At 43.0% G+C, this 16160-nt stretch overlaps 1 protein-coding gene across 1 annotated transcript in view; it reads right to left on the bottom strand.

Moving 5' to 3' along the window:
• The window catches only part of FAM20B (FAM20B glycosaminoglycan xylosylkinase), a 43198-nt gene that overhangs the window by 9285 nt on the left and 17753 nt on the right, over positions 1 to 16160 (bottom strand). Inside the window, exons 3-4 of the mRNA XM_080825131.1 lie at positions 14152 to 14238; positions 10892 to 11001 (exon numbers count right to left, since the gene is read on the bottom strand). Of these exons, the coding sequence (XP_080681257.1) occupies positions 10892 to 11001; positions 14152 to 14238 (197 nt within the window). The remainder of the gene's footprint in view (positions 1 to 10891; positions 11002 to 14151; positions 14239 to 16160) is intronic.

Below are 16160 nucleotides of genomic sequence, written 5' to 3'. Positions count from 1 at the left end.
AAACAATGATCCTGAATGATATTTAAACATTTATTTATTTTCTATACATGTCATAAAAAAGCACACAGTGAAAAAAAAGTCAAAGGGCAGGAAAGGATGTATATAAAAGTCTCCTTGCCCTTGGGGCCCTGCTACCCCAGTCCCTCTCCCAGGAGTCAAGCGGCATCACCACTATCTTTCTGAACTCTAACTCTCAGGAAAGTCATGCCCTCTCCTCTTCTATCAGGGCTGACACTGGCCAGAGCACCCAGGGGAGGGAAGAGTGGGCCCATCCAGGGACAGGCTCTGGGCTGGGAGTGTGGGTACTGTGGGGGGGCGGGGGGAGTGCCAAGCAAATAAATAAATACACTGAGGATAACGGAAACCAGGTTTCTCACAGAGGGAGAAGGGAGATTAACACAGAGAAAGGCAGAAAGCCAGAATAAATCTTGTGGTGTTGAATTAGAACTGGACTGCAGCTACTGGTTGGAACAGAGATACAGAAAAAGACAGATGTGTGTGTGTGTGTGTGTGTGTGTGTGTGTGTGTGTGGATACAGCTTTCCTCCCTCTGTCCCTCAAGAGAGCCTGGAAGCAATGATAACCAGGTAGTAAAGGCAGTAAACACCCAGCACTCACATATTAATTTCTAAATATCATTTTACTACTGTATTAAAGGGATCCAGGGCTCCTTGGAGAAACTGGTGACTCTAGGGCTGGGGCAGAGAAAGGGTCTTACTGCTATGCAAGGGTAAGGAAGCACTCAAGAGAATGATGGGAACATTCCAAAGGATCTACAAGACAGCGTGTAGGAGTTCCCGCTCATCAAATCTGGAACAGAGTGAGCATCAAAATAAATAATAGCAAATCATAACTCTGAGTCAATTAAGAGTCTAAGAGTTCATAGTGATGTAAACAAACAAATAACTACGTAAATGTGGGTCACACGGGGAGAGTTCTACCCTTTAATAGACTGGTGACTATTAAGTCTAGAAGGAATGAAAAACTAGCAAGTAACTATTTGAGAACTATCACAGTAGTAATTGATCCAGGCAAGAGTCATCAATGAATGCTAAAACTGGTGGGTAAAGGCTTGATGCAGACGGAATATTTACATAGTTCTAGACTATATCATTCCAAAGTACCCCGTTAATAAAATACTAACTGGACACTGGAGAAACCTTACAGAGACCTACCATCTTAATCAAGGGATACAAGTTAACATCACCAGTAACGGGCCACAGCAGCAAACCCCCACCGCGTGCCTCCTGACAGGATGTGCCAAGAAGGGCACAAGAGCACTTCTCTGGTATTCCCGCCAGCACATTTAAATCACAAGCAAATGTCAGACACACTCAAATAAAGGCATACTCTATATAAGTAACCAACTGGTGCTCTTACGAACGTCAAGGTCATGAAAAAATAAGCAGAGTGAGGAATGTTCCAGATGGACAGAGACTAAAACGACATGACTACGAACACAACATGTGATCCTAGACTGAGTTCTGGACTTCTACAGGGCATTACAGGGACAAGTGGCAAAATCCGCACTCCAGGGCCCATGGGTTCGATGCGGGGCTGCATCAGTGCGCGGTCGGTCTCTCGTTGCTGATGACTGGATGTGGGCGTGGAGGCGTGGGTCCGGGTGGTTGGGGGTACTGACGTCTTCACACACCTGTGTGAGGAGCATTCATGTCGCACACTGTTCTCAAATGGTCCGAAGGTATTAACAACTAAGGAATCTGGGGAACTCTGAACCATCTCTGCAACTTTTATATAAATGCAAAATTATCTCAAAATAAAAAGTTTAAAAAACAAAAACAATTGAAAAAGCTTAAGTAATGCTTTTTTGGCGCTCCATCCCTATTAAATACAGCCATCAAATGAGCGGATTTCCTACCTGTAAACCCCTCACATACTCCTTAATGACTGTTCTGTTCTCACATACGTGTCCCTGTAGAGACGAGCAGCCCTCAAGCCTGCTCATTTCTAACCCCAGCACAGCACACACTCCACACCCAACCGCAAAGCTGATTCTGTCACTCTTCCATCTTAAAAACGTTTCTAGGTAAAGAACATTTGAACTAATGGAACAATATACCACATACATAATGTTCATAATTATAAAAATATAAACTTATAAATTTAACTTGATCCCAGCAGAAACAGCAACAGATCTTTTAAAGGGTAGGGAGCCTGATGTGGGGCTCGATTCCAGGACCCTGAGATCAGGACCTGAGCTGAAGGAAGACACTTAACCGACTGAGCCACCCAGATGCCCCTGGATAAGATGTTTTCTTTTTCAATTAATTTATTTTTATTATTATTATTTTTCTCCCTGCCATTTTTTTAAAAGATGATTTTTTTTTTAAAGATTTTATTTATTTATTTGACAGAGAGAGAGAGAGATCACAAGTAGGCGGAGAGGCAGGCAGAGAGAGAGGAGGAAGCAAGCTCCCTGCTGAGCAGAGAGCCCGATGTGGGCCTTGATCCCAGGACCCCGAGATCATGACCTGAGCTGAAGGCAGAGGATTATCCCACTGAGCCACCCAGGCGCCCTAAAAGATGATTTTTAAGGTTACAAGGAATAAGAAAGAACTGCTAGCAAACTCTTAAATAGCAGAGATAGGGGACTGATCTTACCAGGTATCAAAACATAGATCAACTCAGTAACAGATAAGAGAACAGAAAACCCAAAAACTAAAACACATAGAAACAAAAATTTATTTCAGTGGGAAAAAATCCCCAACCTGCTGGAGCCATACTTCATCCCACATACTAGGATAAATTCTAAAACTATATCAAAAACTCAAATGTGAAAAATAAAACTATAAAAGTAGTCAAAATAAAAAAGGTGGAATTCTTCCATAATCTTTGAGTGAGCAAAGCTATGATTCACAATCAGGAAGTCTCTTAAGAAAAGATGGATTACATTAAAAACAAACAAAAATGTCTATAAGGGAAAAAAAGGAAAAATACCACTAGCAAAGTCAAAAGGAATTAAAGACCTGGGGAAAAATATTTATATCACAAAGGACTATTCTCCCTATGTATGAGCTCCTATATCTTGAGAAGACCAGAGGCAGAGCTGAAAACGAACAAAGGATACACAAAGACAGGTAAAAGAAAAATACAAAGGGCTCTTAAATAAAAAGCTGCTACATGTGAAACAGACAAAAACCAAAGTTTGGAAACACACCGTTGGTGCCGCTGGCGGAACAGAGGCATTCTCCCACGTCACCACTGGCAATGTGAACTGGTTGAACATTCATGGAAAAACACATATGCCCTCTGACCCAGCGCTTTCGCTTCTGGATATATTTGATCATGTCTGAAGTAACATATGTTCACATTAATTCTGGGCAACACTGGTTGTAAAAAAGGATTGGCACTTGTACATGTAATAAAGGTCTGGTTAAATGAACTGCGGTAGAGCCAAACGACGCAGCATTTTGCAGCTGGTGACACAACAGAAGAATGAAGACGCTCTTTATGTGATAATAGATTTCCAAGATCTGTTGGGTAAAAGATGAGGTGAAAGAACGAGATGCAGAAGTATGCAAATTGTGACATACGTTTCACAGAATGGCAGTTAAATAAAATATATCTTCCTATTTCGTACCAAAAGGACAAAGAAATTACCGATAGAGATGACCACCAGGAGGAAGGACGGAACAGAGGGAGAAAGGAAAACTCTGCACTGCAATCTTTCTAATATTGTTTAAAAATTTTGAGTTAGGTGAATGTATTACTGATTCAAAAAACAGTTAGGAAACAAAGCAAAACCCTGCTTGGTGTAGGAAACCTGCTGCCCACGTGACAAAATCCGAACTCCTGAGTCTGGTAAGACCCTTCATAAGTGAATGGAGTATGTGTGATGGTTGAGTGGGAAGCAGGGTCAGGTTTCTGGGGTTAAAATATGGACCTTCAACAGTCATTAGACATAAGACTTTGGGCCCATGATCCTAACTCTCTAAGCTTTCTCTGTAAAATAGGTATCAGTCCCCTACCACTGGGTTGTGAGGAGTAAGATAATCCACAGTAATGCTCAGCACAAAGCCTGACACAGTGTCAGAGACCAATCAATGCCAGCTATTTATTATTAATAATCTCACTCCAATCTCTTTCCAGACTTCAATATCTAATTTGCCTAGGCTCTGAATCTTTTATCATTTCCTGGATTTTGTAACTTTTTTTTTTTTTAAAGATTTTTATTTATTTATTTGACAGACAGAGATCACAAGTAGGCAGAGAGGCAGGCAGAGAGAGAGGAGGAAGCAGGCTCCCTGCTGAGCAGAGAGCCCGATGCGGGGCTCGATCCCAGGACTCTGGGATCATAACCCGAGCCGAAGGCAGAGGCTTTAACCCACTGAGCCACCCAGGCACCCTGGATTTTGTAACTTTTATAACTGGCTTTCTGATCACCTTGGTCTCCGTGCTCTTCTTGGATGAACTACTACCTCTAATAACCAAATCTAACCCTCCAGCCCAGACTTCTCTCCTAAGCTGTAGACTGTCTAAAGCCCCTAAATGACTCGTCACCATTCACTTCTGGATGCTCCGGTCACGGTAAGACTCTGTACCCAATTTCACTGTGGAGAATTGCATTCTGCGACTCCAGCTGGGCACCCTACAATTCTACTCAATGCTGACACTGTCTACCCAGAGTCAGGAACCGGTCCCACCGGTGGAAGACTCAGTCCCACGAGACTGTGCCTCACTTCACAGGCCAGCTGTAAGCCTGGGTTGTCACCTGCTCTTCTGAGTGGCTTATAAATCAGGGGTTTCCATGAGCCCCATCTTGGGGTTTGATTTGCTAGGGCAGAAGAATATACAATGGGGAAAGGACAGTCTCTTCAGTAAATGCTGTTGGGAACATTGGACGGTATATGCAGAAGAACAAAAACTATCTTACACCACAGACAGACATTAATTCAAAATGGACTGAAGACGTGAACATCAGACCTGAAACCATAAAACTCCTAGGACACACAGGCAGTAAACTCCCCGACGTCAGTCTGGGTGATGAGGTGATGATTTTTTGGATATGATTCCAAGAACAAAAGCAACAAAAGCGAAAATGAACAAGTATGACTTCATCAAACTAAAAAGCTTCTGCACAGCCAAAGAGACCATCGACAAAATGAAAAGGGGCTAGTACCCAAATACGAAAAAAAAAAAAACAACTACAACTCAAAGGCAAAAAAACAATCTGATTTAAAAATGAGCAGAAGATCTGAATACACATCTTTCCAAAGATATACAAGTGCCAACAGGTGCATGAAAGATGTTCCACATCACTGGTCATCAGAGAAATCCAAATCAAAACCACAACAAGATACCATCAAACATACAGACAAAAAGTGCTGGTGAGAATGTGGAGAAAAGGCAAGTCTTGGGTACCACTGGTGGGAATGTGAATTGACATAGTAAGGTATGTACCATAGTATGGTAAACGCTATGGAGGTTCCTCAAAAAACTAAAAAAATGGAACTCCCACACGATCCAGCAGCTCTACTTCTAAGTATCCGAAAGAAAAAAAAGAAAGAAAGAAAAAGAAAACACTTTAACTTGAAAACCTATCTGCGCCTCCATGTTCACCGCAGCATTATTTCTGACAGCCAAGCCATGGAAACAACCTAAGTGTCTGCTGATGAGTGAATGAGGATGTGCCATATATGCACAATGGAATATGACTCAGCCATAAAAAGAATGAAATCTTGCCATTTGCAACAACATGGATGGACTTTGAGGGCATTATGCTAAATGAAACAAGTCAGAAAAAGACAAATACCATATAGTTTTATTACACGCAGAATCTAAAAACAAAACCAAAACCAATCCAAAACCAAGTTCTTAGATACAGAGAGCAGACTGGTAGCTCCCAGAGGTGGGTGAAATGGGTGAAGGGGTCAAAAGGCACAAACTTCCAGTTAGAAGAAAAATTAGTCCGGAGATGTAAAGTACAGAAATACACTTATTAAGTTAGTAGTACCATAACGAAAGTTCCTACGTGAATAGATCATAAGAGTTCTAATCAAAAGAAAAAAATCCCATAACTATGTATAATGACAGGTGTTAACCAGACGTTGTGGTGATCATTTCACCATAAACAAAATTTCAAGTCATTACGATGCACACCTGAGACTAAGATAAGTGTTCAATGTCAATCACACTTCAATTAAAAAAAAAAAAAATGGCCAGGGAGGCTCACAGGACTCAGGAAACCAGTTTACTCACTGGTTACTGGTGTACTGCGGAGGACACATATCAAAAGCCCGATGAAGACACACACAGGGCAAGGTCTCAGACCAATGAGCTTCTGTCCTCATGGAGTTCGGGGCCTGGCCGGCGGCACATGGAAGCATCCTGCTTCACCAACCTGGAAACTCCCAAACCCCATACGATTGGGATTTTTATGGAGGCTTTCTCCAGTAGGCACGATCTATTATTAACTCTATTCTCAATCCCTCTCCCCTCCCTGGAAAATGGGGGGCGGGGAGCTGAGAATTCCAGGCTTCCAGTTACGGCTTGTCGTTCTGGTGACCAGCCCACACAGAGCCTCCTCATTAGAACAAGAGATACTCCCCGTGCTCTTATGGCTTAGGAATTTACCAGGGTTTTCTGAGCTCTCCATCAGGCACCAGGGGCAGAGACCGGTATATATCTTTCTTGTTGTTTCACATAAGAAAACAAAATGTCCAAAATTTGATTCATGATCTTCCTCCTCTTCATACATTTCTAAGACAGCTAACAGCTTTGTAATACACTGAGTCATCCAATTCAGGAACTGGGAGTCATTCTTAATTTTTTCCTTCTCTCTCAGTTGTCCCACTCAGCCCAAATGTTCACCAAATTCATTCCATTCTAATTGCTGAGTGTCCCTTAATGCTTCCTACCCGCTGCCCGTGCTCGAGCTATGACTCGTCCTGTACATGCTCAGAGTACAGTGGCCACCACGCGCTCCCAGCTCTCACCGCACCCCCGTCCCAGTGCAGCCTCCACGACACTGCCGTGGCTGGTTTTCCAAAATTCCAATCTGGTTTTCCCATGCTTCAGCTCTTTTAATGGACTCCAAGGGTCTAAGGAAAAGGTCTCCACTTCTAAGCCTGGTGCACAAGGCCCGCTGGACGCCGTCCTGACCACCTGCCTTCCTCTTTCACCAGCCCCGTGCCTCCCTTCACTCGGCTCAACTCCCCTGAGCTTGCCACAGGCTTCTCTTGCTTCTCCTGACCCCTGTCTACGTGCTGTCCTCCACCTGAAGCAGACTTGACTCAGGAGCCTGTGCACTGGATGGGAACAAAGTCACATTATTTACATTAACAACTGTTTTATTTTAAAGATTTATTTAGTTGGGAAAGAGAGAGCACACGGAGGCGCATGCACGAGCCAGGGGAGAGGGGCAGAGCAAGGAGGAGAAAGAGTCTTAAGCTGATTCTGCACTGAATGTGGGGCCTGACATGGGACTCAATCCTACAACCCTGAGATCATGACCTGAGCTGAAACCAAGAGTCAGATGCTTACCTGACTGAGCCACCCAGGCGCCCCTTTATTTTCATTAACTTCTATGTGAAACTTAGCGTTCCTTCAATTATGACAGTAGGAAGCAAACCATGGTGGTATTAGCATTACCTGTGACTCTTTCGCTGGAAGAAACCACAGACTTTTCATATCATATCAACCATTGTTGCAGATGTTGCAAAGTATCATTTATACTGTCTGAAATTATGAGTTACTGGATCACTGCTAGATCTGCTATTTAATGTGTGAAATAATAACGAAGCACAAGCCTATAGATTGCAAACTTTGAATTTTTGATAACGAAACTAGATTTCAATATTATTGATTTCATCTGTAAGTCTATGTATTTGAATGTGTACCTTTAAAAAACACTAATCTTTTTTTTTTTTTTTTAAGATTTTATTTATTTGACAGAGACAGAGATCACAAGTAGGCAGAGAGGCAGGCAGGAAGAGAGGGGGAAGCAGGCTCCCTGCAGAGCAGAAAGCCTGATGCAGGGCTCGATCTCAGGACCCTGAGATCAGGACCTGAACTGAAGGCAGAGGCTTAACCCACTGAGCCACCCAGGCGCCCCTAAAAAACACTATTCTAAGGAAAGATACCCAAGCTTCTCCAGCATGCCAAGAGTCTATACTACAAAAAAGGTTGAAAGTCTCAATACCTAAGACATTCTTTCCCACTGTACCTCCCTGAGGGAGTGCTACTCTCCCTTTAAGACCTGGATGAAACGCCACCTTCACCAAGGAACCATCACCCTGACCTGCACATCTCCCCTTTCCGTCCATGCCGCCACAGGCCCTCTGTATATGTCTGGCTTCCTCATCAAATGAAGCTCCTTGAGGGCAGGGAGGTGTCATTCATTTCTAGATAGTTCAGAGCCCACCACACAGAAGGGATATAAAATTGTGTTCGAAGAATATTAGCAGATGAAATACAGACAGTCTGAAAATCCAGGTCTGAATCCTGGCTAAGAGTAGCTACATGACTCAGGAAAGTCCTCCAACTCTTCTGAGCTGATTTACGTGGGTAAATCTCCCTTACTCACTGCACTCTTTTGTCAAGAGGATCAACATAAGGTAACTGTATGAAAGTGCTTTGTCAAGTTGCAAGAGTTACGCAGAATTTGGTTGTTATATCAAGTTACTTAATATTTTTAAAAACTGATGGGGCACCTGGGTGGCTCAGTGGGTTAAGCCTCTGCCTTTGGCTCAGATCATGATCTCAGGGTCCTGGGATTGAGCCCCGCATCGGGCTCTCTGCTTGGCGGGGAGCCCGAGTCCCCCTCTCTCTCTCCGCCTGTCTCTCTGCCTACTTGTGATCTCTGTCAAATAAATAAATATTTAAAAAAAAAAACCAAACTGTGCTAAGGTCAGCTCATTTTTTAAAACCTATCTCCAGTGCAATCCCTCTATCTGCCTGAATTTTTATATACTCCCAAATTCAGATGTTGAGCCCTTAATCCCAGTGTGGTGGTATCTAGAGGTGGGACTTTTGAGGGGAGCTCTCGTGTTGGGATTAGTGTCCTTCTAAGAAGAGACAGGAGCAATGATTCCTCTCTCATTCTCTCTCTGCAAGACACAGCAAGACAGTGGCTGACTATAAACCAGGAAGAGGGTCCTCACCAGAACCCAAGCGTGCTGGCACCCTGACCCGATATCCCACCTCCAGAACTGTGAGGAATAAGTCTCTACTGTTTGAGCCACACCGTCCATGACGTCTTGTGACGGCAGCCCACACTCAAACACTGCCCTGTGCTGCAGGCTGTATCCAGAAGCTCATTCCCCAAAGGCACCAATCCTCTGTACTTCCAGGTCTTTAGGCCCTCGTTCCCATTATGACTTCCTATTATTTTGCCTCATGCCCTTTCCTTGTGCTGCCGGGGTAGCTCTTAGTGATTCTTCAATACTCAGTCTAGTTGCTAATAGCCTCCTCTACAAACTTTATCCTGGCCTCTCCGTCCCCCACACTCGGCACCACGTAGGAGAGTTAACCTTCTGTGAGTCTCCAGAGAGCAGGGGCTCTGGCCTATTCTTCTTGACCTCCTCTTAACCATCAGGAATTCATGTCTGCCAGAGCACAAAATTGGACCAGCAAAAGTGATTAGAAAACATGAAACAAATCACTCACTGTCCACTTTGGGTTATTTGTAAGAACAGCTTAAGCCTTAACCCTGTAGGTTTAAATTCTGAAAGATGACTCCGTCACAAGTCCTTTATATATCCAATTTCAGGGGCACCTGGGTGGCTCAGTGGGTAAAAACCTCTGCCTTCGGCTCAGGTCATGATCCCAGGGTCCTGGGATCGAGCCCCGCATGGAGTTCTCTGCTCAGCAGGGAGCCTGCTTCCTCCTCTCTCTGCCCGCCTCTCTGCCTACTTGTGATCTCTGTCTGCCAAATAAATAAATGAAATCTTAACAAAAAATTCAATTTCACCTCATTTCAAATATAAATTCATTCATTCTAGCAAAGCAAGGTGAAATTCATTTGGCAATGTCTGTTTCAACGGTCATATCATAACGTGGAGCACGTGTCATTGAGAATGTCACCATGATGAGGCTAAGACAAGAGACCATGGCACCTCTCACTTCTTCCCATTCTCACCATGCCCACGAGCAGAACAGGAGTGAGAATGTTAGCTCAGATGCCTGACTTCAGAGTGAGAGAACAGAGCACAGAGGCCAGGGACCAGAGTCAAGTCCATGCACAGTGGGTTACAGGCTGACCCTTGCGGGTTAGAAGGCAGTGGTCATCTTCCAGGCCCAAAGCCAACCTTCCAAGGGCATTTCTGACCCTCCTTCAGAGCTGCCTTATAGTTCCCTCAATTCTAAGGAGACAGTTCCCAAGAAAGTACATGTATATGAAAAAGCCACCAAGTCAAAGATACACATACAGTAACGGATTCAGGCCAAAATCTGAGTCTGAGATTTACTTTAAGATCAGGCAGAAGGAGAGGTGCCGGGTGGGGTGGGTGCCTCAGTCAGTTAAGCGCCTGCCTTTGGCTCAGGTCATGATCCCAAGGTCCTGGGATCCAGCCCTGCAGCGGGCTCCCTGCTCATCGGGCAGCCCCCCCATTCAGGCTTGCGTTCTCTCTTAAATGAATAAAGTACTAAAAAAAAAAAAAAAAAGATCAGGCAAAAGGAAACTTACACTATCAGTAAATGACCTCACTTCCTACCTTCACACAGCCAAGTACATGTTGGGGAAAACTCTCACTTTCTGGCCACCTATCTACCGTTAGATCCATATCCCCCAGTAACCTAAAAACAAGTGGCCCGATTTGTTTTTGTATTCCCTTGAGTTCTTCAATTCTTAAAAGTCACAAACCAGCTTGCTCAATGATGTCCCGCTTAACTTATTAACTACTCCCCTATTTAAATGTCCTCTATAATCTTACCTACGGTTAGGAAGGTGCTCAAGAGCTGCTCCGTGGCAACGGGCTTGATCTCTGTCCGTAGATTAACAAATCTGCCAACCACCAAGGGGGCGCGACGGAAACCCAGAATCCTGGTTTGGGAGGTTGAAGAACAGAAGAGAAAAATCTTTGGGGGGTGTATTTTATAAAGAAAAGATATTGCTGATTGGTAGGTATATATATATATGTATATTTCTATTTATACGTGTTTTAAATTTTTTTTAAGTAATCTCTACCCCCAGGTGTGGGGCTTGAACTCACAACCCCAAAATCACAAGTCCCATGCTCTACTGACTGAGCCATCAAGATGTATGTAATATATTTTAATATGCACTTCAGCAAAAAGGATGAGGCAAATCTAGCAAAATGAGAGCAACTGCTAATCTTGGGGAATGGGTATATGGGCTCATTAAACTATTCTAATTCGTTAGAAATTTTTCATAGTAAAACTTTTGAACAAATTTTAACAAAGCATTAAAAAAATGGGCTTAAACCCATACATGTGTTCAAAGCTTTGGATAAAACAGCACATTGGCAGAAAACTACACAGATTAATCTAAAAAGATAAACCCATAGAACAACTAAATACAGATATATTTGAAGATGCTTCTCTCTAAAGGTCTAAAAGATCAACCTTATGGTTGAGCAAAATCATTTTTTAAAAAATGAAATTTCCTGGCTAAAAAATACACTCACTGAAGAAAAGTTGGAGGGGGCAGGATTTGGAACATACAGAGAAGTTACGATGAAGAAAATAAAGATCATCCATAATTGCACAGCCCAGAAATAACTACTGACATTTTGGTATATGAGCATTTTTTTCCTTTACACATGTATGTAAACACACACACACACACTCTTGTGTATAGACACACAATTGAGATTATACAAACGCAGTTGGGTATCCTGCTTTTCACTCATTATGAGCCTTTCCTCATGTCGTGATAAAACCTTTCCAAACAGCTGCATAAAGGAATAATGCATTGTTCAGCGCTGCTGACGGTCTTAAACTCAATCTTCGAAAAGCCACAAAAGTAGATCAACAGATGGGTCAAAATAACATAAAGATCGAGAAAGCCTCCTGTGGTCAGAGAAGGTGGTTAAATCCTCATGTAATGGAGAAACAGCAACCCAGAGCAGAAAAGGAGCAGGAGCCATGGCTGGTAAAGAGAGTGGGGAGGTCCTTTTTCTCCCCACTGACCACCACCAGGCCAACCACTAGCAGCCAGTCCAGTGCCAAGGGGCCATGTTGCGGGGGCATATGAGCCCGGCTGGGGTGGCAGTTAACAAAAGGGGTAGGGGACCTGGCTAGAGAAGAACTTTCAGACTCTGAGGGAGGCTTCCCTTTGAAACGCAAGACCTCCCAGAGCACAGGTCATGAACTGAAACATTAGTAGATTTAATTAACATCAAAGGGAGTGATTTCTATAAAGACTACTTCACTCTGAGTTAACGAATAGGTGTTGTGGTGTGAAAAGATACGGACATGTTAAATTTTGCTAATAATGGCTGCGGAAAACCAAAAATCACTAACAATGAGGTACCCCTTTACATATCTTAGATGAACACAAATTCGTGTGTTGGATGAAATACTGGTATATGAAATATCGGTATCCGTAGGGGAAAACGATCTTCACACGCTGCTGGTGTCTGTCAACTGGGACATCAGGTTGGGAATGAAGAAAACGAGGAAACAAATGAGCTCTTGGAAAGACTGATGCTAGCAGGCCTTTAAGTGAGGAACAAGATTTACCCAATTCTCTATCGCTAGGTCTTAAAAAGAGGCAGTGAAAAATTCATGGTATTGTGAACATTTATTTAACCTTTTCCATTATCACTGGATATTTAGACTGCCCCTAGTTTTTCACTACTGAAAATTTCACGCCATGGCTACGATCCTGGATATATGTTAACTCTGAATTCCATTATTTTTCCAGGGTACTTCCTAGAAATACATTCTTAAAAATATCTTAGATATTGGCCTAAAAAGGTAGTTACTCATCCAAAGGCCAGGAGCATTCAGGTTTCCGATATATAATGCCAGAGTTCTTAAAAAGAAAGACTGAACTGATGAACAATGCCACAAGCTGCATCCAAATCTCAATGCATTCCTTCCAATATAGTACTATTTTTTTTTTTTAAACCTGGCCATTCTATGCAGAAGAAAATAGTATCCCATTGTTTCAAATGGATTTGTTGTTGTTGTTGTTACTGGTGAGGATGAACCCCCCCTGCCATATTTATTAGCAATTGATAATTTCTATTCAGTCAACTGTGCCCTTAGATCATTTTCTATTAAAGTTTTAGCATATATACAGATTTGTATAAACATTTATATATTAAGGTTGTTAATGCTTGGATTACATTAGATTCAAGTATTTTCTCCTACTTTGCTTTCAAATTTCATTTGATGTTTCCTGACACTGGAGTTAACTGTATTTAGCTGTGTCTGCTGGAATAGCTTTTTCTTTGCAATTTTTCAATTATTGCTTTTATGCCTAGAAAATCCTTCCTAATCCAGAAAAAGAAAAAAAATCACCTTTATTTTCTTCTGGTTTCCTTTATGTATTCATTTAACAACTATTGTGAATAATTCTTTTAAACTCTGTCAGTATGCCCAAACAAAGGAGCTGCTCAGAAGGGCAAGCGAGTTACCAGACACTCCAGTTACTAGGCTCTCGGCAAGCCCTGTGCTGAAAAAATACTAATTTTCCTAGTGAGCTTACATATGTTGAATTTATATCCATTTTGTTTTATAATTATTCTGGTTACTAAAGCCAAGCATCTCCTGTGTGAAGGATAATAAAATTCATTATATATGTCATGCTGTATGCTTCTAGGATAAGTATTACTTACTTAAAACAAAAAAAAAAGCAAAACAAAAAAACCAGTACTGTCAGGCCCAATTAATGATCAGTTCAGTTTAGAGACTTGAGTTCCAGCTCTGGTTTTCATCCTGCCATTTTCTTTACCAAGAATATCTTCACTCATGGTGCCAGAGGGCATACCAGAAGGAAATGATCTTAAAAAGTATAGAGTGAAGATATTTACTCAGGTTTTCCGAGAACCACCCAGATTACGAAGGACTTGTGCAATTTTAATGGAATCCGTCAATCAGCTACCTCGAGTAGGTACCAAGTCAAAGTTATTAGTGTTGCTCCCTTTGGAAGGAGTCCACAAATCCTCTCCAAGATGTTTTTAAATGGAAACAAAGCAAAGTAACCCTCCGGGATGACACATACCTGTCCAAATGAAAGGCTGCTACCTCTGCATTGTGTCTATCATAACCAGCATATGGCTCCCCTTCTACCACATAGTCTCGGTTATACCTGCAGAGTGAACGGGAAGCACAGATGGAGACGTGAATTACATCGGCACCACACGTGACAGCACAACAGAACGTAAGCACGCCTGACTCCGCCCTATGGACGCCTTCCCTGCCAAAGCCGAGCACGGCTGTGGATTTGGACGAATCTGGAAGAGGGGGTAAAGATGAAGTGGAGAAGGAACCTAGATTTCTCTATCTGCCTCAGCAATCACTCTATGAATAAAACACGCAAGACATTATTTCTACCCCTCTAAAAGACTTTCCATGTAGTTTAAGTAAAACTCAAAGGTCATTTTCTGGAAGACAAGGACTATCTCTGTATCTCTATCATGATGTTAAGCCTACAGCTCGTGCTTAATGAATGTTTGCTACCATTTTTATTAGACTGAACTGAAGAAATGAAGGGAATCCTATAATCAAAATGTCTCTGTTACCAGAATGGCTATGGCAAGGCTTATAAGAGAAGTTTAAATTTCTTGGAAATAAACGGTCTTGATATGCCTCAGTGTTTGTTTAATGAGTAGGCAAAGGTGCATTTGAAAAAAGCTGTTTGATAAACCACCCTCTTTTTCTCTGTTTACATTTATGATGCTATAGTGGCAGGGATACTGGACTGGCACGGGAGCTAGGCATATAGTTCTGTCATCACCTGTCTGGGTAACCTTGAGCAAAACAGTTTTCTTCTCTGGGTCTTAGATTCTTCTTCTGTAACATACTAGGGGCTGGACTAGGGGGCAATTTCCAAGATCTCTTTCCTCTTGAACTCTACTCTGATGATTTTTCCATCACATGCATGACATCAACAAAAGATAATCAAAACTGGCATATTTCTTTCTACCAATCATAAAGAAAGATACCATTTAATGGTTAATTGGGAAGAAAGAAGACACTAAAGCTGCCTATGCCCGCTACTGTTTGCCTGCATTTCCCTGAATCAGAAGACCTATTACGCTTTCCAGGCAAGTGTAAAATAGAAATGAACAGAAGCTGGAGGGAAGAGGAGCTGCTCCACTGGGGACACGTGGACCGAGGAAGTGGGCGACGGTGCTGTCAAAGGCTGTGAGCTTCGCTGTAAATGACCCTGGAGTCAAAAGTGAAACAAACCATGCCCACAAAACACATCATCAAGGCAAAGTGACAGAACACTTCTGTCGGAAGACAGCTGTGCGTCACCCCCTGGTTGAGAGGCCAGTTTCTTCTTAGCATGGTCAGTACACTCCAACGACGTTTCTCGTTTCTAGTGTCAAAGCATTATTCAGACTACCTAGGATTCCACTGGCTGCCTCCTGATAAAGCCTCAATTTTTAAATAGAACTGCAGTAAAAGCAGACACCACTCGAGCGCGTCTCTGTCCAACACAGCTATGGGCTGTCCGTAGAGCTGGGGGACAGTCCTGGAACACTTTCTGTGCCAGGGCTCCAGCGGAGCCACACGGACATGTGTGCACTGTGCAGTCCGCTCCACCCAGTGAAATGTTTGAGAGCTTTCCAATACCCCGAAAGGCAGCTCGGGGTAAAATGTTAAACCCTACAGGAATCCAGGGATGTTGGGGGTGGCCTGGAGGGGGAGGGAGGGAAAGAAGAGGGAAGGAATAAGAACCAAAGAGCTGCGGCCTCCCTGGCTCCCTGTGGACAGTGTGAACTGCGGCGAGCCCCAGCTCTGTGTCTCACTGCTCAAAGGAGCAGCTGGCTCGGCCGGACAAATCTCCAAGGTCCCTTCTAGCACATCCTAGGATCACTCCCTTACTTCTCCCCCTCTGAGGCCTAAACTGCTATCTTGTTGTCTTCCCACCGTAACTAGTCTTGGCCTGTGAAAACCCATCTACCTCCAGAACGCCGACAGCTACACTGAGGGGGAAAAAAAATCACTTCTCTAATGTTAAGGCAAAAACATGCAAATAAAAGCATCACTGTCTGCCCATAA

The sequence above is a fragment of the Martes martes genome, assembly GCF_963455335.1.
Source record: "Martes martes genome assembly, chromosome: 15".
Taxonomy (NCBI): domain Eukaryota; kingdom Metazoa; phylum Chordata; class Mammalia; order Carnivora; family Mustelidae; genus Martes; species Martes martes.
The sequence above is the reverse complement of the archived record's forward strand: the minus strand, read 5'-3'. Positions and strand labels throughout refer to the sequence as shown.